The following is a 25,785-nucleotide window of genomic DNA, read 5'->3' on the forward strand; positions in this document are numbered from 1 at the left end:
AAAAGCACCTCTTATCTTAACCTGTGTATTTAAAAGTTGCTGCTTGGCATCTTAGACAGTGTGTCTTAAATGAGGCCAATACTATATGAAAATGCAGAAGAAATAAGAGTGGAATATATTGTGCAAGGGTCTGTTGAGACTGTAAGATAAAAGATAATAGCAGAAAAGAAGTGTCTTGCGCAAGTGGTTCACAAATACAATTCAAAAGGTCACAAAAAAAAATCTGGCAGAGGTTCTGATATACACATTTTAATATACTTATGATAAAAACCTTACATTATGTAATCAGATTTATATAATTACAGAGTAATAATCGAAAGTTGTAGGAGTTGACCAAAGGTCAACCAAGGTCTATAGAGTTATGGTATAATGATGTCACAGTGAGCCCTCAGACTTTCCGTCACAAAGGCCATTGCAAGATGATAGTTTGTCAAATTACAATGTATTTAACAGTACAGATGTGGAAAAATAAATGACTAGCCCTGAACGTCTGGCACGAATGAATAATGGTGAAAGACCAGATGCTCACTGGCAGAGTAGGTGGCATGATATATCTGTTTATTATACTACAGAGAGCTGATTTACTTTTAAATATGCAGCATCAAGCAGTATAGTTCAAAACTATATAAAAAAGATTACATTTCTGCTGTATTCAGTGGAGGAGCTAAATTAGTTTATTTATTTTTTTTTTTACAAGAGTTCATATGCATGATAACCAGTGACATATATCATGTTTAAGTAATATTTCACCTGGATTATGTGTATTGTAATTTCCCCTTTGCACTTTGTAACCAGTAGTGCATGGCAATTATACAACTAAGCAATGTTTTGATCAGTTAGTAGTCTGTGAAAAAGTGATGTCTGTGTATTAAGAATTTTACTTTTAAGCAAATTCTTAAAACGTTCAGGCCAATTAAAAACAAACTGAGCATGTGCTGGCTTCTCAGGCTTCATCGGCCCTGTCCTCTCTCGCAGGTCAGTGGTCAGGCAGCTGCCCCGGTCAGGCAGCTCAACAGGCAGGCCAGGCCCTGCCAGCAGGGCAAAGTTGTGAGAGGTCTATAGTGCAGTGTGAACATGGTTTTGAGGGGGATGCCAAATTAAATGTCTAGCTGGCCTTCTTCCTCCTCTCTGGTGCTCTCTCCAGCTGGTGGCACTCTAAGCACCTATGGGGGGTCTTCTCGTGGAAATGTGTCTGAAAAGTTCTGAAAAAACCTAGTCTAGCCAGTGTACCAAAACGTAAAGGTGCTGTATGTACACTGAGCTGTTGGCCCATAAAGATACGTATCCTCTTCACTGTGTGCTGTCTGCACATGCACTCTTGACATGGGTGATGAGAAATTTTGTTTTAAGGTTTATAGCACCTCTCTTACTAATCAATACACATACAGTGACAAGATGGCAATGGAATATTGAATCAATGAGTACAGCATGTCTGCACGCACTGCTGATTCATTCTGCAAAACTGTTACTTTTAATTACATAGTTAAGTTACGGTAATAAAATACAAAATTAATTCAAACAACAATCTTACATTGTCATCACACACTGTGAACAACTAGTTTGCCTAAAACCCATTTTAAAGCATATTCAGAATCCTGTTACACTTTCATCCAGCAGAGATCTCTGTCTACTCTACAAGCTCAGTTAGATGGGTTTTGACTGAGACTGGCAGGGACTAAATAACAAAACAGCAAACCAAACAAGTATAGCAGGTCATTGCTAAATCATCTGTTTTGCAAGGAAACTGCACACTTCCTGAAACTAGATCATGTTCTTCCACACTGCTTGAGTCATCCAGTACTGTGACAGTAGTGGTGTAATACAGTTTTAATGTCAAGACTGCTACAGTGAGGGGAGGGTTAAAGGGATGTGATGAGTTTTGATGTAACTGAATTCTGTAGCTATGCGCTCATAGTCATTCAAACCAGTTGATTTCTGTTGAGGTCAAAACAGACCATAATCAAACCAGGGCTTGAGAGCCCTAAAGTCTGGTTTGGTCTACACACAAAGCTTTATTTGTATGCATATGCATGATTACATTAAGGCTTAATCAGCATGCACATCTTCAACACATTTTAATGAAACTTCCTTGGCTGTTGCAGACTGATTTCCACACAAGTGATCTATGGGTAAAGGAGATTTATCTTGCTTGAGATGCAAGACTACTTGATTTGCACAGTTATGCATAAACTCAAGAGTCAAAATTATGTTGGACAAGATCTTCATGTAAAGGAGGCTAGTAAAGCTGTCTGCAATGACTGATCCTTGTTTTGTGGGAAGGAGTGCTCATAAATAACACAACATCAGAGCAGGCTAGATCTGAGCAAGTAAGAGATAAGCTGTAACAACTGGGGCCTTCCAAATTCTGCTAGCAAGAGTATACTGTGTTAGCGAGAGAGAGAGAGAGAGAGAGAGAGAGAGAGAGAGAGAGAGAGAGAGAGAGAGAGAGAGAGAGAGAGAGAGAGAGAGAGAGAGAGAGAGAGAGAGAGAGAGAGAGAGAGAGAGAATTGTTAATGTAAATATCTTGGTCAGTAAGCAGGAAAGAACACTCTATCTGTTTCCTTGTTTTTATCTTCACCATGTGATTAGGGAAAGCGTGATTATAATTAAACATTAACCTGGTTTCTGTGAGAGTTGCTATTGTATTCTCACTAATGTTTCTTGTTTTGCCTACAGCCAAAAGAACCAGGAACAAGACAAAAAAAACCAAACACCAACTTGTTTGTATAACAAATAGAAAATCACCACTGACCCACAAATGGAAACTATGTCTTTATCAAATGCTCTCAGATCTAAGTGCTATTGAGCTGCTTTTAAAAATTACCAAATGCAAAGATGGAACATTGTACAGCCTAGTGGAGGTGCCATCCTACACCCTCAGTGTCATCAGAAAAGATTAGAGGGCAGCCAAGGCCAGCAATTCTAAGAAGAAAGAGAGAGAGAGGGAGAGAGCGCTAGTGTGTGTGTGTGTGTGTGTGTGTGTGTGTGTGTGTGTGTCTGTGTGTGTGTGTGTGTGTGTGTGTGTGTGTGTGTGTGTGTGTGTGTGTGTTTGTGTGTGTGTGTCTATCTGTCTGTCTGTCTGTCTGTCTGTCTGTCTGTCTGTCTTCATCTGTGTGGAGTTGCTGATGGCCCACTTTGCAATAGGGGCTACAGAATCAATGCCTTAATGACTACTTTACAGTTCAGCAGACACAGTGGCTGTATCAAACCTGAACAGAAGCCCTCCTTTTGGTATCTAAATCAGCAGCTGCTCTGGCTGAGGAGCGTAATTAATGTAGCAGCATCATCAGCACTTACATCCCCCTGCAGGTTTGCACACGGGCCTAATAAAGGGAGCTGGAGGCAACACCGGAGGAATTAACGGCATATTAGCACAGGCTGCCTTCCCCCAATGACTGCCCTCTGCTGCACACTGGCTCCAGAATGGTGCTTCTCACATCTTAGTCGTATCTTTTTAAGACCTGAAAACCATCCCAGTGCTTAAGCACACATTCTTAGTGATCTTTTTCAATTAGATGGTCAAGGTGGAAATGCTGTTAGCTTTAGGAATAAACTACGCATTCCTTACTTTAGGAGGTGTATCCTGGCAAAAATGAATATGTACAGAATCTACATCCTTGCTACCCATTTTCTAGCGTGACCTACCACACAAATAATGAAATATTTTTGATTCCTGTGGGATCCATATTATTAGAACCATGTAAAACCTTAAAGACCATAGCAGAAACTTCTTAGAGTGATGACCGCGAAAGGAACTAGCTCAGTGATTTCACTTGGAGCAATCACGCACACTTGCATTTAACCATCCTTTCTGTACTCTAGCACAAACAATTCTTACCCTTATCTACAAACTGAGAAAAATCCACGACTTCATATTGGGTCAGCGTCAGCCCTGTTCTTGTTGCAGAGGGCAGGTCTGCAGGGGCTCCCTATAAATCATCAGCCCAGCTAATACGGCCAAGGACAGTTGCCCGTGCATTTCGGGGGCAGATTTATCACGCTCCACTCGATAGGTATAATCATGCTGCTGGGTGCTGAGGCAGCGGTGCTCCTTACGATCTCATTCAACTTAAAAAGTCATTACAGGCTATACGACAAGAGGTGAGCAGGAATAATCACTGGACCGTCTTTATTGGGATGGCCGACCAGTTGGGCATTTGGGCTGGTAAAAAGGCGTGAGATCACAAGTGAGCAGTAATAAGAATGTATTTTACCATGGCTTTGACAAAGAATTCAGGTTGTTCATAGCTATTATGTGTGCTGAGACTGTGATATTAGTGCAACTGTGACAGACCAGAACAAGGCTTATCTGTAGTGTATGGCACATTATGATACATTACACATGATATTAAGAAAACATCACAAGCGTTCTTAGGATTTTCTTCTGTGAAACCCATTGAGAATATCCATATAATGATATTTGTTATAAATACTGACGCTTGGCACTGTAGATAAAAATCAATATTATATTAATTAGACTGTATATTATCATGCTCATGCATGAGGGGTAAAATAATTCAGTCAGCATGAAACACTCCTGCACTCGGCTGACAAACAACAGAAAATAATTTATTCAAATTTAAGTCAAATGCCCTCTATGACATGAAATACTGAAAAGGGCTGACATTAATAGACAACGTACACGAACAGGTGAAATTTATACAGGAGGAGAGTAGCCTAAATAAGAGCACAGTAAAATGCAAGGATTACAAATAGCTGAATATAAGACAAGGTGAGAGAGCCCTTCGATCAACTGGAGAACAGTTTGATATGATTGTCGTCATGCTCCAGTCCTATAAGCAATAAAAGACAAACAGAATTAGACACTGCAAAAGCAATTTATAGTGGGGGTGAATCTAATGTAGGCTTAACTCATGCATTTCATAGTGAAAGATTGCATAGCTGTATAACAGTTTTTTGACTGTGATGCCAGTGCTGTGCTTTTAGCCCTCTTTCATGTGCTTTCTCTTTCTCTCCCTCTCATGTCTTCTGTCCATGTCCACACCATATATATATATATATATATCTTTAGCAGCCCTAAATGAGAGAAGACGTCAGGAGTAGAGTCCATCTGAAGTGTGTCTGTTTCTGCCGTGGACATTGTAAGACTGACGAAGAAAGAAGTGTAAGACCATTAGAGCAGTCCACCTTTTGGTGCATCCTTCCTCAAAAACCACATGGGTAAATGAGACATGTGGCAGGTCTGTCAGGCAAGCTTTGTTATCCCTTCTGAAAATCTGAGCTATTGGTAGAGCTTTTCCAGTGAGAAAAAAATAGTCATGCATTGTGATATTTTGTTAGCCCTCCGCTATGTAAAATGTGCTTCCTCAGAAAACAGCAAAAAAAGGTAGATATAGCCAACGAGAGCCAAAATCCTGCTTTGCCAGCAAGTGACCACTGTTTGAACAGGACCAGGCAAGCACTCTTCAGCGCTGTAGCAGACAGGCACCACAATGGCCTCTATGTTTCCAAAGTTTGCAGGAGGGCTTCAAGTTGTAATTAAGTTGGACTCCAAATAAGTTCAACTGAGGAATTTCCCAATGAAGTTGAAGCTTTCTCAGATTCGTATATGGAAAGTGCTGTATAAGAGAGAGAGAGAGAGAGAGAGAGAGAGAGAGAGAGAGAGAGAGAGAGAGAGAGAGAGAGAGAGAGAGAGAGAGAGAGAGAGAAAGATGTTTAAGCCATTATTTATTATGAATAATTGATCTTATTTTCTTAAGTTTAATGTGCTATGGCACTTCTTGATCTAAGTAAACTAGAACATTACTGCATTTAAAGTATGTGACATTTAGTGCCAATCACAAGTTTTAGAACAGTGGTAAAGGCATTAAAACAGAGAAGGAAACTATGCCCTATTCTGAGTTATAACCTTGCAATAGAACATCATTAATGCTGTCTGACTCAGCAAAGGACTGAAGTTGTCCATATGTCTATTGGCAGCATAAGTACAACGGAATATAAAGATACATTGACAATAATCTTTGAAAGGAACAGATGGCGTTCAATATCATTTTCACTGAATGGTAAATTATGTTCAAATGACCTGGGATAAATAATAGAATAACTGAACAAGGCCATGTAAAATGGTTACTTCTATTTCAGTCTTGATTTGGAGGTCTATTATTTAACCCTTGTCCTTGTCTGTGTGGCTGGATTCAGAAAGAGATTTTGTTGAAGCACTGTCACAGTAACTGTGAGCCATCTAACATACACCAATGTATTATACTTTATGAGACATGGCAAAGTGATTTTCTAGAACGTTCTACTGTTCTCTCTCTGTGCAGTGGCCTTAGCTGACACCTTACCACCAACCACACTTAAAGGCACAATTAAACTGACTTTGCACTTTACAGATTTTTTTTCTTAAACTATATGCCAGCAGCAGTACAGTACCATATATGAAAACTGCATTTTATTTAATCGCCAGTACATAGTGAAATTACTAGATCTGAATTAAGTCCCCTAAAGGGAACAGAATAAAAATCCTCCACTTGAGTAATTTTAACTCTGGCTAATCGTGGCGGTGTCTCAGATAGAGAGATAGGGATTTAGCATCACAGAACAATGGCTCAGCAGCCTTCTGCTGCTGCCCTTCCCTCTGTGGCAGTCAGGGACAGCTGTGTAGTCCCAGCAGCTTGTAAATGTCATGCAGAGGAATGGCTGGCCCATAAAACGCACTGGAACGCTTCGCAGTCAAATTACAGTAGGAGGCATACAATTCAGACAGTGCTCACACGAAAGCTTCAGTACAAACAGGCTGGTGAAAGTTAAAAAGGAGCTGATCATTGTTACCAGTTAGTAATATTAGTTGTGCATTTAGTGACAATTACATTTACAAATCCCTTTAGGTACTGATAGCAGATATGCCTTGTTATCCTAAGATGCACGGAAAGCATTCCAAATGAAGGAAACAATTTCAAATAATTATTTCACAACTCATTTTCAACGGTGTAGTAATAATGAGCCTATCAGCAAAACCCCAGAATATGCAAAACAATAAATAAAACAAACAGGGAGCAGTTAGGATGGTCTGATTTGCATAATATTAACTGACAGCCACTACATTTCACACATTATTATCAACACTAACGTTTAACTGATATATTACTTTAGTAGTTGACAGACATGCAAGAGCATGGTTCACATTCACATCACATGGTTCACATTACACCACTATTATAGTGTCTTGTGATGAATGTCCACTGTGTATAGCACAGCTCTGGCAGCCTGTCTGCCCTCTAATGAGTGACTATGGTGGCACTTCAGTCTGATCTGATGAGAGCAAGGTGCCAATGAAATGATCAACATCTCCAGTGACCAGGGTAAAACCATGTAATCATCATCATCATCATCATCATCAGGAGAGACTGCACTCCTTCTTTTCAGCCTTTCATTCCTCTGATTCAAAGGCTCTTTCTCACAAGCCCACACTTTAAGCCTGAGACCACATGTCAATAATTTCAGTAACTAACGTTCTGTACCTTAAAAAGTCAGGCGCTCTGGAGATCATGTTTTCAAAATCAGCAAAGGAGAGCTTGCTGTCTCCATCCAGGTCGGCCTCCTCAATTGCCTTCTCACACACCAAGTTCACTTCCTCTGGAGTTAGCTCCTCCTTTGTCAGCTTGTTCAGAGTCTTCTCAAGGTCCTCTTTGCAGATATAATTATCCACATTGAAATCTACAAAGGAAATGCCATTAGGAGTATGGAAATGGTTACTTTTTGTTAGACTGTTATAATATTACAGCATCATTATTACATAAAACAGTTAGAAACATTATCAGTATAAATATGACAGTTTTTAGGGCCACTAATATACAACACTGAGCTTTTACATTTGTGGGAACAGGCTAATAAAAGGAATATATTTTACCGTATATTTTGAAAGCATAAATAGCCTTTAGCTCTCTGGGGGCCATCTCACTCAGAACTGAGAACATGTCCACAAAGTCATTAAAGCTGAGGTTCCCCAGGCCATCCTCAGAGAAGGACTCTACAATCCTATTCCGGAATGGGTTTTCCTGCAGAACACAGATGGATAACATCAATACAGAAAACATTCAGGTAGAAGCACAGACACAATGTTGCGCTCCAGACATTTGCCACTGCAGGACAATTGATGCCAAATGTAGAGTTTGAAACACTACAGGAGGTAGACCTGTATCTGTAGGATGTCTGAGCAGTACTGTACGCACCCTTACAGAATCCAAGCCTGCGCATAACACACCCAGTTTTGCTGAGTGAGAGCATGTAAAATGGAGAATGGCTGAGTCTTCATGCTAGTGCCCATATATTTCCTCTGCCTGTGAACTCTCCAATGGCAGCGAAGAATTTTTATGCCCAACACAACGGGCTGACTCAACACCTCTGAGTACAGTGAAATGAGCACAACAAAGAGAGGTCAAGCTTATAGTTTGAGCTCTGGTACAAATGCTGTATAGTGTCTCATGCATAGCTAATATGCATAGCTAACTTCATTTGATTCAACATTAAAAATGGTGATGATGGCATTCATTAGATCATATAAGTTGTGCTTTACAAACACTGATCAACAACTGTTGTCCATTTACAACACATTCAAATCAACACTTTGTGTAATGAATTAATGCAAAGTTCATCCCTACAATAAACACATAAGGACAGCCAATCAACAACTGTATTTGCTACAAGCAATCATTCTGCACTAATGACACCAGATTTGTCTTAAAAGTGGTCAAAATCTGATAAAGGGGCATTTGCTTGTAGGTCCAGCATGGAAGGACCAAACTGTCAACTGTATTTGCAGCACTCTGGCTTTAGACTCAGTGGTCTGTAGTGAATCAATTCACTTCAGCACAAAAAGCCTAATTAGCAGCCAGACCTGAGAGAGAACTATGAATTATGTTTATGAAGTCTAGGGGGACTTTTGGAGACTGCGTGCTGTCAGGGGCTCATCAATTCCAATTTGAATGGTCTCCATCAATATAGGCCACTCCAGAGAGTGGGGTTTATGGCCCTCTAAGCGTGAGACATCTTTACAGGGAGGAGCAATTATACTACCTGCAAGGACACTGCATTATGGTGGCCCTGTCTGAGGTTGTAACAAGATGGCTTGTGGCATGTTAACCCCTGCAAAGTCTCAGGTGAACACAGAGGCAGGAAGCTATGTAAGATTATTTTTCCGCGCATGCCTCACATCAGGGGTTGCCCCTGCTGTTGCACAATCTTTGCACAAATACTGGTAAACGGCTGAATGTAAATCTGTACTCTACAGCAGCCCTTGCTGTTCACGTGACATTCAGTAAAATTCAGTCTTAATGCAGAAATAATGCAGAAGTAGAACCACATGTAGTAAAGCTTTTATTGCTAACTTAGATGGCCTCTCTGTGAACAAATGAGCAGATGAACCATAAATGCTTGTTTTATATTAGTTGCCATTAGTTGCCATTTTTGTTCAGAATGCTACCACAGTCTAAACCCCTTTTAGTGGATAGTACAACCAATCTATTTGCAAATAAATAAGCTTGCACTGAAGTCACAGACTTACAGATTAACAGTATGTCTCTTAACAACCATGGCAAATCCAAAGTGCCAGCTAATATGTTAAAACACTATCATGTCACAGAGCATTAACTTTTACAAGCCCAGTGATGTAATCATCCCTTCCTTCCACGGCCCGTGCTTCATCATATAAACAGCAAAGTAGTAGCATGCCTATTAAAAACCAATTTCACACTATAAAAAAGTGTCTATTCATTTTGCTTTTAAATCTAAACTGTAGTACAGGTTATCAAACAAATGTGCTGCTATTTTAACAAGAATAGCAGACATTTTATATGGCCTCATATAATATTGCAGCAGCACTCAATGTACTCCCAAACTGTGGAGTATTACCTTCAGTTCTGGCATGTTGACTATGAGAGTTAAAGGTATTTTAACATCAGGGTCATCTGTGTAGTCCATGGGAACTAAATGTGGAGCCAGTTCATGGAATCGTCCATGTAACCTGCAAAGAAGAGAACAGTAGGGTTCCCTGATTTTTAATTTTCCTTGCATATAAGCTTCATCTTTTTGCCAAATGTTTAGCATAAATTGGAAGTTATTTAGCCTCATCTGGACATATGCAACTTATATACATTATAAATAATATATATAAGTTATGTACATTATAAATAATGTGTACATCACTAAAGGTAAAGGTAACCAGGTTGCCACATACTGATAGAGACATTTATGTCTTAAAACACTGTGTTCTGGACTTCAGTCACAGTGTTCTAAATTATCAAATGTTTTTTTTTTCCTAATTATTACAAGACAGCTGTTATTTCCACATAGGCAATAATGTTCTCAGGAATGGAAGAATCCATAACAATATACAGTATATATACATATGCATATACTTTTTTATTGATTTATGATCTTGTGATGCAGTATATACAGTATCAACTATGATTTCATATTTAGAAGCAGATGTCTCATGGATGGCTGTAAAAATGCTTTTCTCATACATTTGAGAAATTCAATTATCAATGATTCCAACCTAATATAATATTTTGCTGGACAAGGGGGAATATCATAATGTGCTTGGCTGATTTCACAAGGCTGTTTTGTCCATTTCTCACAGAGGCACTTGGAGCCTTTCCAGAGCTATGATGACTCATTCTGAGCATAACAACTGGTGAGAAAAACAAGGCTCCTACTTTATTGCGATAGAAAAAATAACACACACACACACACACACACACACACACACACACACACACACACACACACACACACTCACACACACACACACATACACACACATACACACATTTGCAAAAAGATGTTTCATAACAATCAGTCTAGCCAGAACACATGGGCATAAACGGGCATACACATGCACCAACACATAGTCACATCACAGAGAAAAACCAAGAGTTCAGAACAGAGGAGAACAAACTATGCTTGTGTGTCTGAAAATATATGGTATGTAAATCAAGACCAATCACATATGAACAATTGCTATTTTGGTGCTCTAAAAGAGGATAAAAGACCAAAAGGTTGCAAAGCAAGAAGATGCATCACAAAAGGTTTATCCCATCTGATTATTTTATATTTAGCAAAATCAGTTCAAATCAGTTCCTCTCTCTGATGTCCTTCTATCCTGTCAAATCCCATTCATTCATAGCCTTACACTGTTGCCATGGCAGCAGTACCCAGTCAAACCATCCATCACTAAGAACACTAATACTAAAAGGTACAGCTATTTTGTATTGAGGAATACAGAAGTGATCCATCATGTCTTTATGTGCAAATATATGAGCAATTTTTTTCATATCTTGACACATGATATTATGGTCACAGAATATAACCTAAACAAATCAGTACTGAATTACTGAGGACAGAGAGCAAAAGCTTGTTCTGTAGCCAAATCAGGACCAAATCAGGATGATAGAAAAAGAGAGACAAGACATAACTACTGGTGATAACCCTTCTCTAGCCTGGCATGATAGTGTCACACAGCTTGAGACTGTGGAGACTAGACAAGACGAAGAGTGTGTTTTATGAAGGGCATAAAACACAGGACTCCATTAGGTTGGGAGGGGATTGTCCATTTTGTTTCCTGTGCTCCACTGGCCCTGTTATCAAACCCAATCTCAGTGTCATCGTGGCTGGATGGTTCAATCACATGAATCAAGGGAGGTGTGTCGTTTCTTGCGTAAGAGCTACAAAGCGTGGAACTCTTTTAAAACACCAGATCACAGCTCAGCATCAGTGAAATAAGGGACAGTACAATATTCCACATTACGTCAACCTTCTTGCACTAATTTCCTGAAGTTTGGGTCGAGGATTTTGCACTGCTACACCCAAGCACAGAGCTAACACCACACGCAGGTGTGACAACCCTTCCTCTTGCAGTACCCTGGGAAATGCATCTTAGTAAGAAAGTGAAGAGCAGCTGCAGAGGATAACCCACAATGCCTCAGTGCATGACACTTTTCCCTATAGACAGCTCCATCTGAGGAGTAATGAAAGCGGTTGGTGGCAAAGCTCTCTGAAGCCAGGAGATAAAAGCCCATAATGGCTCAATGGTGAGGAATAAGCTGAAGTTTTAGTGGCCATTAGCACTTAATATATTAAACATCTCATTAACCTTCATACATTGAAAATAAGTGCTACCTATTTTTATAAGCATACACTTAGCTGGTGTAGTGCTTGGCATGTGAGCAGGTAGCCAGGTTTATGCCAACAACCCTTTAAATATACTCTAAAATCTGACAGTGCATTGCAGACTTCATGATTTTAATTTGGAAGGTTAATGTCTCCACAGCATCTATACTATTCAGTATGCAATTTGTAACCACCATGTAGCCTTTACATACAAAGTGAAAGAAAGGTTACTTATCTGGTTTGATGACTAATAGCATGAGCAAGATTGTACTACCTACCCAGGATGGGGACTTCATACAATACTTTATATCCCCTCCCCCAGAGGTATGGTATTACAAAAAGATGAGTAACATAATGAGTCACGTGGGGATTTTTGAACAGTGTGCTTAATGCCATCACATTAAAGTCTTTTACTACAGTTTTTCCAATGTAGATAATAAAACAATTCAAATGAAATATAAATGAGGAGGAGAACAAGTGAATACAAGTGAAAACAACATTCATTAACACGCTCAGTCATCATCGTCATCTGCACTGGGACATGGGAATCAGCTCTGCTGCTTCTCTGTTCCTCTGAGGATTCACTTTTAAAGTCAACATTACCAACTATATAACTGTCCATCACAGTTCCAATAAAAGATCATATAACTTCTATGGCGTGTGCACTGGGGAAAACAATGATAAATCTTGTATGTGTGAGGCAATATAGAAACATGGATCATATTACATTATATATTACATTATACTTTCAGAGTTTACATGAGTGTCTGAGTCATATTCAGCCTACCTGTCAAAGCTCTCACAGAAATGCTTTCTTATAGAATTCATTGTACTGGATTGTTCTTCAACTAGAAGGCCTAATTGAAACAGGAGTGATTTAGTTTACATGGGCAGAAAAGCAAGCTGAGGTAAAGAATCTCATTAAAGGAAATATCTTTCATTCCTGGGAAGCTTGACTTAAAAAAAAAACAAAAAAACAAACAAACATATAAACTTGGATAGTTCCCTGTACTACCTAAAGCAAACACACACACAAAATAAATCTACAACAACTTGAATTGCCAAAACACTCATTTAAGCAACTACTGACATGAGGTAAAAAAAAAAAAAAAGATTACAATAGGAATTATATTTAATATTTTAATAAACTAAAATAAGGTAAGCACTCTATACACAGTGCAAATGGTTCTTTTGTTCGTTGTACTTTTACAAGCTTCCCTGCTATATGTGCTAATCTGATTTTCCACCGATCCAACTCAGAAAATCAAGGCCCAGCATCTGTATGACTATAACTTGGACATTAGCCTCTAACCCTGTGCTCTGCCCCATTCCCCTGTATCTTCTTTTAATTCCTTTGAGTAGTGACTTGATCTTCAAACAACACCAATTAATAGCATATACTGAAACCTGAGAGTGGCATGTCAATTCCATTAGAAAACTGAGAACTTTGTTTTATATATTTTATATATACAGTCAGACTGAAACACAAACAACTGTAACCTCTTATAATGTAATCTTTCCGTTCAATTCTAAGTAAATATGCATAAAGGTAATGAATTTTGGGATGGTTTGGATGTCTGCCCCTAACCAGAAGATTGGGTTCCAGTTCTGTTGCAAGGCTTGCAAAGTGATCCCTGTTCAAGTGAGAAGACCAACGCATAGGTTAAAGGGTTTCAGTGAAAACTGAACCACTCTTCTCAGAATACACATGCAAGGGCTTTTGAGAACATTCTAGTACTCTGCATTTTTGGTACACCAGCAAATGTGAAATGCAGTAAGAGCTGTAAGAACCGGATCCTTCTTTGGCGAAAGACAAAGGGGAAAAGAACGAGGGCAGCTCAGCCCTGAGCCTCAAGGCTTTATCTAATGATTGTCTCGTATAAATCTAGACGTCGTAAAACTGCTGAATCAATAACTGTGACAGACATGATAGACCAAAGGGGAGGGGAAGAAGGCAAAGTCAATAACAGCAATGTGCAACAAAAAAATTAAAAAATCAAGGACCTCTAGAAAAAAAAAACAAGATGAGAAGTAACAAAATGTTGTTGTTTTGACCTCCTAGTTGTGGTGTTGATTGTTAATTACCAATATGAGACCTTGCTGTATTTTATGACTAATAGTTTCATTAGAGACACCTGCAAGGGGAGTGATTCAATCAAATCTATTTATGAAAAATGTTTCTTTAAAATATATATGTTCCTAAAGCTATGATAATATGTCAAATTCAACCAGGGTTTTCATGTATACTGTTAATATTTATTTATGAGTTGTCATATATATATATATATATATATATATATATATATATATATATATATATATATAGAGAGAGAGAGAGAGAGAGAGAGATAGATAGATAGATAGATAGATAGATAGATAGATAGATAGATAGATAGATAGATAGATAGATAGATAGATAGATAGATAGATAGATAGATAGATTTAAATAGCATTTGTACAACTCACTTTGCTTGACATCATTCTTCTTTGTCTCATCTATGTAGACTGTTTTCCACAATACAAATGTGATACATGTAATATTTACAATGTCAACAATTACAGTGGCTAAGTACAAAACACCCACACCACTGTCAAGGATGCCATATATAACAAAATCCACTTCTGGAGAGCAGCCACCCATCCCAGCAGAGCTGGCAGGGAAAATGAAAGATTGGCTCTAAATCACTGTTTGCTGCGGATCCCACTGGTCTTGCTGATAAATATGGAACATTTCTGAATGAAAAGCTTGTGTTACAAATGAACTGACTTTTTATCAACAGAGGTGTGGCATTTGGGATTAAAAATAATCCTGCATACACCCCCACAGCAACAGCGCAAGCTACAGAGAGGTCTGTGCACAGATATGGGTGTACATGTGTGAATTTGAAATGACAAAGTGTCTTGTAACTGAGCTAGTATCATGTTTGTAGTTCAACCCATTAAACGCTTTGCTGCCTGCTGCTTGTCCTGCTCTGGTGGAGATTTTGATAGAGACATGTGAAAAGAGGACATGCAGAAAGAGTGGGGCTATAAATTGTGAATGGATAGGATTTAATATCTCTGTTCTCCTTTACTAGGACACAGTCATACTCATTGTAGAACAAAATGTAATATCTGCTAACTTTAATTTGGTGTGAGACAGTGTTGTCATGCGTTATTTTTGGACAGGTTTGTGTGCAGTGTTTAGTTTATCAGTTGGAACACAGGTTTTATAACGTGACCCAAAATCCATGTAAAATATATTAATTTGATGCAAACTGAGACAAGTAATGAACATACGAAAATATTTATTTTTAACTTTCAAATATGTCTTCATTTGTATGATAAGAAACACAGAATAAGATATTTCAGATTTAAACAACCCCATAAAATAACTTATTCTTTCTCAGTGCCATTAAAATGACACCTACCATTAAAAATTCCATTAAAATATACCACAGCTAGAGCAGCCTCTAAACAAAGCAAAACAAAGCAACCAAGGCATAGATGTGATCTAAGCACACTTCTGTTCCAACCATTTCTTATGATCAATGAGTCTTAACAATAAATTCTAATTAAAACAAATGGAAGTTTAGCCATTTGATTAGTTTGGCTCAAACACCTAAGAAATGTAATGGAGAAAATTTCACATATCTAAGGCTCAAATCTAAGATGTAGTCCTAACATATCAAATTAAGACTCCCAGAATAGAAATATACAGATAACAAAACACTCATGGCTTTGAACAAAGTTCAAGATTCAGCAACCTCTGTGACCCCAGTATGTGAAATCATAGACATCATAGCTCAAACATTCTGAGTTCACACATACATAGCCCATGCATTCATAGCTCACACATACATAGCTCATACATTCTAAGCTCACATGTTCGTAGCTCGTATGTTCAGAGCTCATATATTCATAGCTCATACATTTATAACTCAATGCAGCTCAGCAGTTTCCTCCCTGCATGAAAACACTCCCATATCACAGTAAACACTCCCATACCACTGGTAAACTGGTAAATGCGAAGTAAGGAGGGCAACATAGGATCTACTCTGTCTGAGTTAGTCCACCAGAAAAGTACAGATGAAAAACAATATGCCAAAACCACTTAACTGTGTTATGGAAATAAGGAAGACTGTAACAGCGCCATGACACCAATTCACTCATAGAACTTACCGAAGGATTTCCTTACGTGTGAAAAAGGTGCAATCCTGCAAGAACAGAAAAAAATCTCTTTAAAAATATGAACACTGATAACAGAAACAACATTTGCTACCTCATTGTTTTAAACAAACATTGCCTGATCTTTAATCTATGTTAACTATGCAGTTAAGCATGAGGTCTGTATTTATATTGCATTACTACACGCAAATGAACACAGTGGGCCATTGTTACCTATAAGCATTTCATCTACAGACATGGTAGGGTTTAATGTTTCACACAGACAATGATGTTTTGTCTGAGAGCTGCTATCTCTCACGTACATGTGATATGAAACCAAACAAAATTATAGGGGAATAGATGTGCCTGTCTGCATGCCTTGAGACCTTTCACCTGCCATAAACCCACCAACACATAGCACTGTTGCTGACATAAACCTACCAACACATAGCACTGTTGTTCTCGGCTCTGTGGTTCCATATTTCCTTATCCCCATTCAATGCCAACCAGAGCTGACAGTTTTATTAGCTAGTGATGTATCTCATCTTTAAGACGTTTACCCTTCTTTCTCCTGCACACATGGCTTATGCTAAACAAAAGAAATTCCAGAAATAAGGATTTATGAGCATAAGCCTTCGACTATTGTTAATTGCTCGTTAATATGAGATATTAGGTCCTGAATCTGTTCGATGTGAAGTAAGGACAGAGAGCTAAGAATTATTAGCACACTGGATAGATGACCGAGAGCTAAATTATTGCCAGGGACAGAACACAACCCACATAATTATTTCATGCACAGAGAAGAAAACAGCTGCCTGACAAAGGCACAGTTTCTTGTAATGCTCCCATGAAAGCATAACAGAACTGCTTTAGGGGTTCAAAGGTTGGAGAAACATTGTCATGCTAAAATTAAGAGTAGTTATGTGAGTCAGCAAGACTTGGCCAACTAGAATAGTCCTTCTTTCAGTCAATTGTACAAGCTCAATTCATTCTTGGCACTAGTGGGGGTTTTTTTAAGTAAATGTATATAATGATATTCCATGATCTTTGATATGCAATTAGAAGAACTGAAATTACATTAATGATCAAAATGACAATATAATAAAACATCATAATAATGAAATTGCATTAATTAATCTACTTAACTTTTTCTTGAACTGAATCAATCAGTTCAATCCCCCCGTTTTCTTAATTGTTCATTTTACATTTTTATTCTTACAAGTCAAAAAACAGTGATGTTGGGAGCATAATACATGTAAAGATTTTACCAAAAAGACTGTAAGAGTCTATAATAGTACTGTCTGAAGATTATATATGTTGAAGACACACAATTAAGAAAGAAAGAAAAAAAAAACCTTTAGTCAGCACAAGTGTGCATGCCCTGCCAAGACACGAGACATTAGATCTTACCCCTTGTCCAACCTGCTCTAGCTATTTTCATATTCAGACTTGTAAACTCAAAGCCTCACATTCTAAAGTTTCATGTTTTAACCTTGATCTTTCACGACTTGATGACATTTGAGGCAACAGTGCTGACAGTAAGACTTGTGCATCGTCCAAACGCTGAGGTTCTTATGTCGCAGACACAGTTAAAGATAAAGCTTAAATGTTTTATGTAATGAACACCTTTTCATCCAACCACAGAAAAAAAAACGTTTATATTACCCCCGTTCAGACTGGGGATTCATCGTCTTTACCTGACATGTTTACAAAGTCCCTTCATGTTAATTTTAGCCTACATACTATACGTCGAGAAAGAGAAGTAATTGCCGTCGCAAGGCGTTAAATAGCAAGTGTTTGCATTAAAACATATATAGGTTACGCACGTGAAAAATATGTAAACTTGCAATCTTGATCTTTGGTTTCATCGATTTTGTGATGGTCAGCAGTTTTCTCCATGCTTTATCATTAAGATTAAGTAACTGGTGGAAAACGTAGAATATTTAGAAAAAAAGCTCTTACCTGGTAGGCGTCTAACTGTTCATCAGTAAATATCGTTTGCTTATTACCCATCTTAGTCGAGTAATTTTCCTCTTGGACAGATGCATCACATTGGAAGTTAGAGGAATCCTTTGTTTTCTAGGCATTTATGGCATGTATACGATGTGGCCAAACGAGAAAACTGTGACCACGTATAGAATTTCAGAACTCCGACTTACTTATGGGTGTTTGAAATGCAGATAACACTCTCCATAAATACTTGAGTGCAACGTGATCGAGGTTCCTCCGCTGCTTAAATGTAGGGGGTCATGAATAGCAGAATAGCCCACAGCCTGCTCACTCACTCCCGTTTCAGCACCGACTGCTATCCATAGCTACTCGTACTGCCAATATCAAAGGTGATATCAATATGCTACAAGGAAAATTCAACGTTGGTACCACTAGGTGGTATTGTGCTTCAAGGGCCAAATCAATAGCCTTTGAGAAAAAAGGAAGCTTCTTGGCAGTCGCTGAAATGAGTTTAGATAGATTCCATGCAGCAACTGTAGCCTAAAAGGATCAGAAGGTAGTAAAATGTCGTAGCGGATGCAAGGTTTCGGACAGAAGCTGACAAAGGGGCCTTATATATATATAAATATATATATATATATATATATATATATATATAAAACACACTTTTATTTATGTGTATTTTGTGTGTACGCGCGCGCGCGGCTTTTAGACAATGGACGTTTAGGCACGTTTAGGCAACTTTTCAGGTAGTCTTCAATTTAAGCAGGCAATTTAATAAAATAAATATTACAGCCTTTTCTCTTTCTTTCTTTCTTTATTTTTGATTACAGCAGCTCACAACGTAGGGATAACACGGGTTATCTGTAATGATTAAATAGCCGGCAGGAACAACTCTGTGACCTTGGCAACGTTACTGGTAACCATTTAAAATGCATAGAAATAGAACTTCCTGGTGTGATAAAATTAAAGATGCCAAATTAGTTTGTATTAATAAATTACAGAATCAATACTTTTTAAAAAATTCCATCCCAAAAAGATTGGTGAGGGAAATGACGTTAGCTAATGTCTAATGTAAAACATCCAAGCCTTTAAAAGAGTGACACGCCACTAGCTAGCTCATACGGTACATAAGGTTAGCTAACCACAGCCAGTATCTGCACTGAGATGACATTACAGTCACCTTTACCTAGTGTAAACGGACAGCATTCCCATAGTTTACTTAGTGTAAACGGACAGCATTCCCAAATAGTTTACCTAGTGTAAACGGACAGTATTCCCATATAGTTTACTTAGTGTAAACGGACAGCATTCCCATATAGTTTACCTAGTGTAAACGGACAGCATTTCCATATAGTTCAAATGACTTAATGCAATTTGAACAGAATGGAATCAAAGAAGGACAAAGACAACGGTACGTGTTTTAACGATGTCTGACAAATTAATCTGCCAGGTTTTCATAGCTGTATCACGTCAGCTAGATTTTCCTATGTTGTAGTAACGTTTGTAGCTGTCCATTCGCAGTGGTGCTAATATCGATTTCGTTTGAATCGTGTTTTTTTTTCTGACGCTAAGTTTTGGTTTCAGTTACTAAATAAAATAATCTAGCTAACGCTAGGTAGCTATGTAGCTAACATTAGCTAGCTGGCTAAGATAATGTTATACGAAGCTTTACACGTTATGGAGGAACAGGCTTTACTTCATGCAGTTAAATGATCGTTTGCTTGTATCTTTCATTGGTCGTGGTTTAACGATATCTCACGAAAATGTTATGCTTATCACCAGTTTCATTTTGTTCTGTGCCCCCATTGTTTTAGTAGCTCGTATACTACACAAATGTCTTTCCATCCAGCGATGTTTTCCCCAATGGTACATTTTTATTTGGCAGGATTAAAATAGGTAATATAACTCTAGCTAGCTATAAAACATTTTTGGCTCACGTTCTGAAGCTGGAACTATTACGAGTAGGGTAGCCATTACACATACATAGGTGTTAAAAGAAGAGTTATTTCTCAGGCCTACACGAAGAAAGACATCAAATGACCCAATAACAGTGAACATTGTAAGTCAATTTATATTAAAAAGAAAGAAAAATACCCGTGTTTCCTGGCCAAACACTAAACGGATAACTCGTATCATAAATTACTCGTTGTGCAAAAGTGAAGATTTGCGCCCGAATAGGTAGCCAAATGTTTTTTGTTTTGTCTTATGATCAGTATTTTCAATTCTGTTTCTTTTACAGAACCAGAATGTGCAAGGATCACCAATGGGCTTCTGAAGTCCCGAACAGGGGAATTTGATTTAGAGTCCATTTTGTTTCTTAAACTAAGGGGTCTAGGTACGTATTGAGTTGTGAATGCTTTAAAGAAGATGTGTAGCAAATAGGTCTTGTTTTAGAAGGTTACAGGTTATATGCATTTTGCAGGAATTTATGACCTTGGTTGCATTGGTGAATGTATAAACCTGGAGAGACTGGACCTCTCTGGGAATAATATTACAAATCTAGCACCTCTGGCATCACTCAGGCTTCTTGTTGTGCTTAACCTGTCAGCTAACAGGATATCAAACTTAGGTAAGTGAACATTAATAGAACATATTCATGATGTATTGATTAATTATAATAAATAAGCCATGGGTAAATATGGTGTCCATAACCATTAACCATATAATTTTTGGAGAACCCATCTCTAGCTGTGAAAGCCTTCAGAGTCTAAATGTGGCCGGCAATCTTATATGCAGGTAATTGTTGTGTTCCAAACATAAAACACTGCAAAAATCACATGAGTTCTGCATTTTAAATTCTGTTTATTTACCTGTTGCCCTTATTCCTCTGTGTGTAAATGTACTATTTAATCAAATCTACAGCCCTGATAACCTCCATGCTCTGAAGTCTTTAAGAAAATTAGAGATAATTAGACTGAAAGACAACACCTATAATTACACTAATCCAGGTTGGGTTTTCACTTGATCTCTTTTTCATTTTAAACTGTGTATTGGTTTTTTTTGGTTTTGATTTAAACTTTACCTCACTCATTTCCTTCAGTTTGCAAGAATTCCTCATACAGAAACATCCTCCTTGAAATGTTTCCAAACATCAAGGTGTTAGATGGTGAGAACCATTTTGCTTATATTTACAGCAACTAACTAAAAATGTAAGCAGTCAGCCAAATGAGCTTGCAAGTGATGTTTTATGTGTTACTGTAGGCGAACGGGTGGTTGGTCGTGGGAGTGATCTATATCAGCTATGTAAAGATATTGATGATACAATAAAAGGTACCTCTAACTTTCCAACATGTCTTGTATATTTTAAACCTGTAAGTTAATGGTAATAATATGATCAATTATTCTATTATATTAATTCTTTAGAATTAACCAGATGTTTCTGATGTTACTCTTATGTTTTGTATCAACTTGTTAAAACCATAAATAGTTGTTTTTAGTTACTGTATACTGTAAATACTGTATTTCAGCATTATTTACAGCAATACAGGACAAATCTTACTATTCAATTATAAGTATTTTTACCTTTATTTTTTACAGCAAGCATATTTAAAAATTGCCAACTACCAGAACTGCCAGACTGTAAACCCTGGGTAGAAGACAGTTTTTGGGAGATAAAGAGATCAAATAATGCCATTGTTGATGAAGCTTACAAACAATTTAATGGTAATATTTTTTATTATAAATTAAGGTTTGTTTTTCTACTAATGCCAAATAGTTACTTCACAACAGATACTAATTACAGAAGATAGAAGTGGATAATTGTTCTGAAGGGTAATGGCTTAAAAGTTTAAAAACAAAACTTTCATTTTGTGATATTGTCTTGCTCTTCAACAGATGTTCTTCACGAATGCAGGCTGCTGAACAGTAGAGCATCTCATGCAATCTCTCAAACTGAAAGAAGCCTTGGCCTCAAGAACCAACCAAAGCAGTATGCTGTTTAAAATCAGAAGCTGTGCCACAGTGAATATTTTGAGTATACCGAAACAGCTTTGCTGTTTTTTTACTTTCATCTTTTTCTTTTTTAACACACTTGCTTCTTTGTGCGTTTAAAGATTTGTATGCTTGAGACATCACCAGTGCCAGAACTCTCAACTAGGTGTTGCCTGCATTGTGAAAGTTTAGTTAACTATGATTTTGTCCTTTATGGTTATCCAACACAGAAAAGACCTGACATTTATAAACTGAATTCAGTTTTGACTGTCATTTCAGGATGTTCCATGAGTTGTTTTTGGACTTGTAACACAGCAGCATTGTTTAAAGCAATAACAGCTTAAAATGTGTTTGTGAAGCCCTTTTGAGGCTTTTCTGTATTGACCATTGTTGGCTTTCCAGTACTAAACCTCTTGGTTGCGTTTTTATTGGATTTTGTACTTATTGGGTGCTTTATATGAATGCTTGTAGTTTTTGCATCCTAAGTGTACTTTGTATTTTTTTTAACCCTTTTTTCTCATGTATCTATCTATATCAGAGTCAATAGTGACATAAATCTATATTTGTGTGTTTGTACACTGGGGAAACTTTTGATCCCCTGCTGATTTTGTCATTTTAACCCCTTTACAAAGACATGGGTTGTCTATAATTTGCCATGTTAGGTTTATTTTAACACAGAGACAGAATATCAACAAAGATATAAAAACACTAAAGGTTATACATTAATTTATATATGATTAAGTGAAATAACTTTGATCCTCAAGCAAAACGTGACTTAGTACTTGGTGGAGAAACCCTTGTTAGCAGTCACAGATCAGGTGTTTCTTGTAGTTGGTCCCCAGGTTTGTGTATGTCTCTGGGGTGATTTTGGCCTACTCCTCTTCACAGACACTCTGTGAGGCCTGGCCACTAAGTGAGACTTCATTTAGAAGCAAGTGGATCCTTTCTCCACCTGCAGGTTCCTATTCAGTGGGAGGAAAGAAACGTTACAGTCATAAAAGGACCAGGAGGCAAATGGATGATTCCTCCTGAAGCCAAAGAGTCAATGGACAGAAGCAAAATAGGGCTAAAGGGTATGTCCACTTCCTTTGTCATGTATTTATCTTGCATTTTCTGTTGTTGTTCACATCATGATTGCTAATGCTCAGGTCCTCTGAAAACACATATTCCTAATCCTGAAGGTTTTGAAGATGTTGCTTAGCAACACGATGTTTGAGCTCCTTCCACAGATTTTCTATAGGATTATGGTCCAGAGACTGGCTAGGCCACTCCAGGATCTTAATGTGATCCTTCTTAAGACACTCCTTTGTTGCCTTGGCCATATGTTTTGGATCATTGTCATGCTGGAAGACCCATCCACGACCAATCTTCAGTGTTCTGGCTGAGGCTAGGAGGTTCTCATTCAAGATTCTACTGTACATGGCCCCGTTCATCAGCCCCTCAATCCCTTGAAGTATTTCTGTACCCGTTGCAGAGAAACAGCCAAATGCAGAATGTTTCCACCTCTGTTTGACAGTGGGGATGGTGTTCTTGGGGTCATATCCAGCATTTCTCTGCCTCCAAACACAGTGAGTCGAGTTGATGCCAAAGAGCTCAATTTTGTTCTCATCTGACCACATCACATTCTTCAAGACTTCTCTGAATCATTCACTGGCAAACTTTAGATGGGCCTGTACATGAGCCTTCTTGAGCAGAGGGGCTTTGTGGGCATTGCAGGTTCATAATCCATTACGGCAAAGTGTGTTATTAAAGGTTTTCTTGGTGACTGTGCTCCAAGCTTCCTTGAGATCATTTACAAGCTCTTCCCGTGTAATTATGGGCTGACACCTCATCTCTCTCATAATCATCCTTACCCCACAAGGTGAGATCTTGCATGGATCTCCAGAGCGAGGGCGATTGACTGTTATTTTGTATTTCTTCCATTTTCAAATTATCATGCCAACAGTGGTCTCTTTCTCACCAAGCTCCTTACTGATTTTCCTGTAGCCCATCCCAGTCTTGTGCAGGTCTACAATCTTCTCCCTGATGTCCTTTGACAGCTCTTTAGTCTTACCCATGGTAGTCAAGGGGAAATAAAATACTTATTTCACTTAATAAAATACAAATTGTAACCTTTATTTAATGTTTTTTTTTATTTCCTTGTTGATATTTCTCTCTCTCTCTCTCTCTCTCTCTCTCTCTCTCTCTCTCTCTCTGTTAAAATAAACATACCATGAAAATTATAGACTGTTCATTTCTTTCTAAAATCAGGAGGGGAGCAAATAATTATTTGCCCCAGTGTATAATTTATAGGGATAGATATCACTATTGAGTGGAGTGGCCCATGCCATTTTTATTGTTATTTAGGTGTCTCATTGAAAAACCATGACTGTGAGATACACCACTGTTAATATCATTATAAAGCTTATTAATAGCATTACAAAAACCTGATTTGAAACCAAACTTTTCCAAGGCTTTAAATAAAGGTGTTCCAGTGTATCAAAGGCTCTGAAGAAATCTAAAAATAAAAATGAAGCTATGATGAGGGATCAGTAAATTATAATCAACATATCAAGTGCCAGTGAAGTGTGATTATAAATATGCTGTCTTATGACAAAAGCAGACTTTCATCATTTATTTTGCTTGGCCCTTTCTTAAAGTCTAGTAGCATAAAAATGTTCGAAAATCTTATAATCACAAGTGACGTAATAATCCAATGAAAACTGATCTTTGTTCAGATTTTGGTATAAGCATGATTATGCCTTGTTTCATAATTGAAATAGAGCTGTCTAGAAAGGCATCATAAATCAGGTCCCTAATTTCAGCACACAAGTGTTTCTGAAGCTCTGTTGTGACTTTCAATAAGGCATCTGTGAAATGACAAAGTCTAACTGCCATAGAGCATTCAGCTTCTGTTAAAACTCTTCTCTCCAGTCATCTATTCTCTCATCTGTTTTTACTTATGTATTTGTTTTATTGATTACCACACCCACCCACCCCCCCTGCTGGGGCACAGTTTTATTCATTTCAAATTAGGGCTTTTCTATTATTAATCATATTTATGTTTAATCTATTTTTATTGACTTTGCTTACTTTATATATAAAATACTTTCTCCTTTCCTCTCCTATCCTCCCATCATCTCTCTAGGCAATGACAAAACGTTTTTGCACTTATCTCTGGCACTGATAAAAGACTGGCATATGGCATTATTTGGTCTTCACTATCAATGTTTGCTCTGTTTCTCACTCTCCTCTAAATCACCTGCTCTCCCTGACCTGTCCGCATCCTCATTCTTTCTCTCTCTCTCTCTCTCTCTCTCTCTCTCTCTCTCTCTCTCTCTCTCTCTCTCTCTCTCTCTTTACTCTGAATGAATCAGGGTGAACATGAAAGAAATATTATCAGCAACCAACTCATATTTCTAGCCATGACATTCAGGAATGAATTATTGACAATTTCCTATCCAACTGGTTATGATGTCAGGAAACAACTCTTGTACAACTGTCTTCTATACTTATATCATGTGACTAGTACTCATTTTCTCACAACTTCTTACTTTTCTTTTTTTTCTGAGGTTGCCCAAAAAACTGCCAAATGCCAAAAATCAGACCTCAGCGGGTTAAAGGGGGTCCTGCCGCTCGTCTGGATCC

General features: G+C 37.9%; 2 protein-coding genes across 8 annotated transcripts; one reads left to right on the top strand and one right to left on the bottom strand.

Moving 5' to 3' along the window:
- Positions 1-4,548: 4,548 nt before the first annotated feature.
- cib2 (calcium and integrin binding family member 2) lies at positions 4,549-18,563 on the bottom strand. Of its 3 annotated transcripts, none has more exons than XR_003410182.3 (7): positions 18,238-18,563; positions 16,291-16,325; positions 9,871-9,982; positions 7,871-8,018; positions 7,482-7,677; positions 5,149-5,579; positions 4,549-4,793 (listed from the first exon to the last, which is right to left on the bottom strand). XR_003410182.3 is itself a non-coding variant. In XM_027003281.3 (7 exons), exons 2-7 carry the CDS (start codon positions 18,286-18,288, stop codon positions 5,558-5,560), a joined length of 564 nt encoding a protein of 187 aa, XP_026859082.1. In that variant the 5' UTR covers positions 18,289-18,308; positions 18,435-18,563; the 3' UTR covers positions 4,549-5,557. The 3 variants fall into 3 exon arrangements, 2 of the variants coding, with proteins under 2 accessions (XP_026859082.1, XP_026859081.1); XM_027003281.3 differs by having other exon boundaries at positions 4,549-5,579; positions 18,238-18,308; positions 18,435-18,563; XM_027003280.3 differs by having other exon boundaries at positions 4,549-5,579.
- A 790-nt stretch (positions 18,564-19,353) lies between these two features.
- On the top strand, positions 19,354-24,275 carry lrrc61 (leucine rich repeat containing 61). 5 transcript variants are annotated; one of them, XR_014123100.1, is made up of 10 exons: positions 19,354-19,639; positions 20,468-20,563; positions 20,651-20,797; positions 20,904-20,964; positions 21,091-21,176; positions 21,269-21,334; positions 21,430-21,498; positions 21,766-21,891; positions 22,063-23,231; positions 23,340-24,275. XR_014123100.1 is itself a non-coding variant. In XM_081711978.1 (10 exons), exons 1-9 carry the CDS (start codon positions 19,612-19,614, stop codon positions 22,167-22,169), a joined length of 786 nt encoding a protein of 261 aa, XP_081568104.1. In that variant the 5' UTR covers positions 19,354-19,611; the 3' UTR covers positions 22,170-22,201; positions 23,047-24,275. The 5 variants fall into 5 exon arrangements, 4 of the variants coding, with proteins under 4 accessions (XP_081568104.1, XP_026858990.1, XP_026858988.1 ...); XM_081711978.1 differs by having other exon boundaries at positions 22,063-22,201; positions 23,047-24,275; XM_027003189.3 differs by having other exon boundaries at positions 22,063-22,201; positions 23,117-24,275.
- Positions 24,276-25,785: the final 1,510 nt, after the last annotated feature.

This window comes from Electrophorus electricus, chromosome 4, assembly GCF_041902795.1.
Source record: "Electrophorus electricus isolate QZ-2024a chromosome 4, ASM4190279v1, whole genome shotgun sequence".
Classification (NCBI taxonomy): Eukaryota; Metazoa; Chordata; class Actinopteri; order Gymnotiformes; family Gymnotidae; genus Electrophorus; species Electrophorus electricus.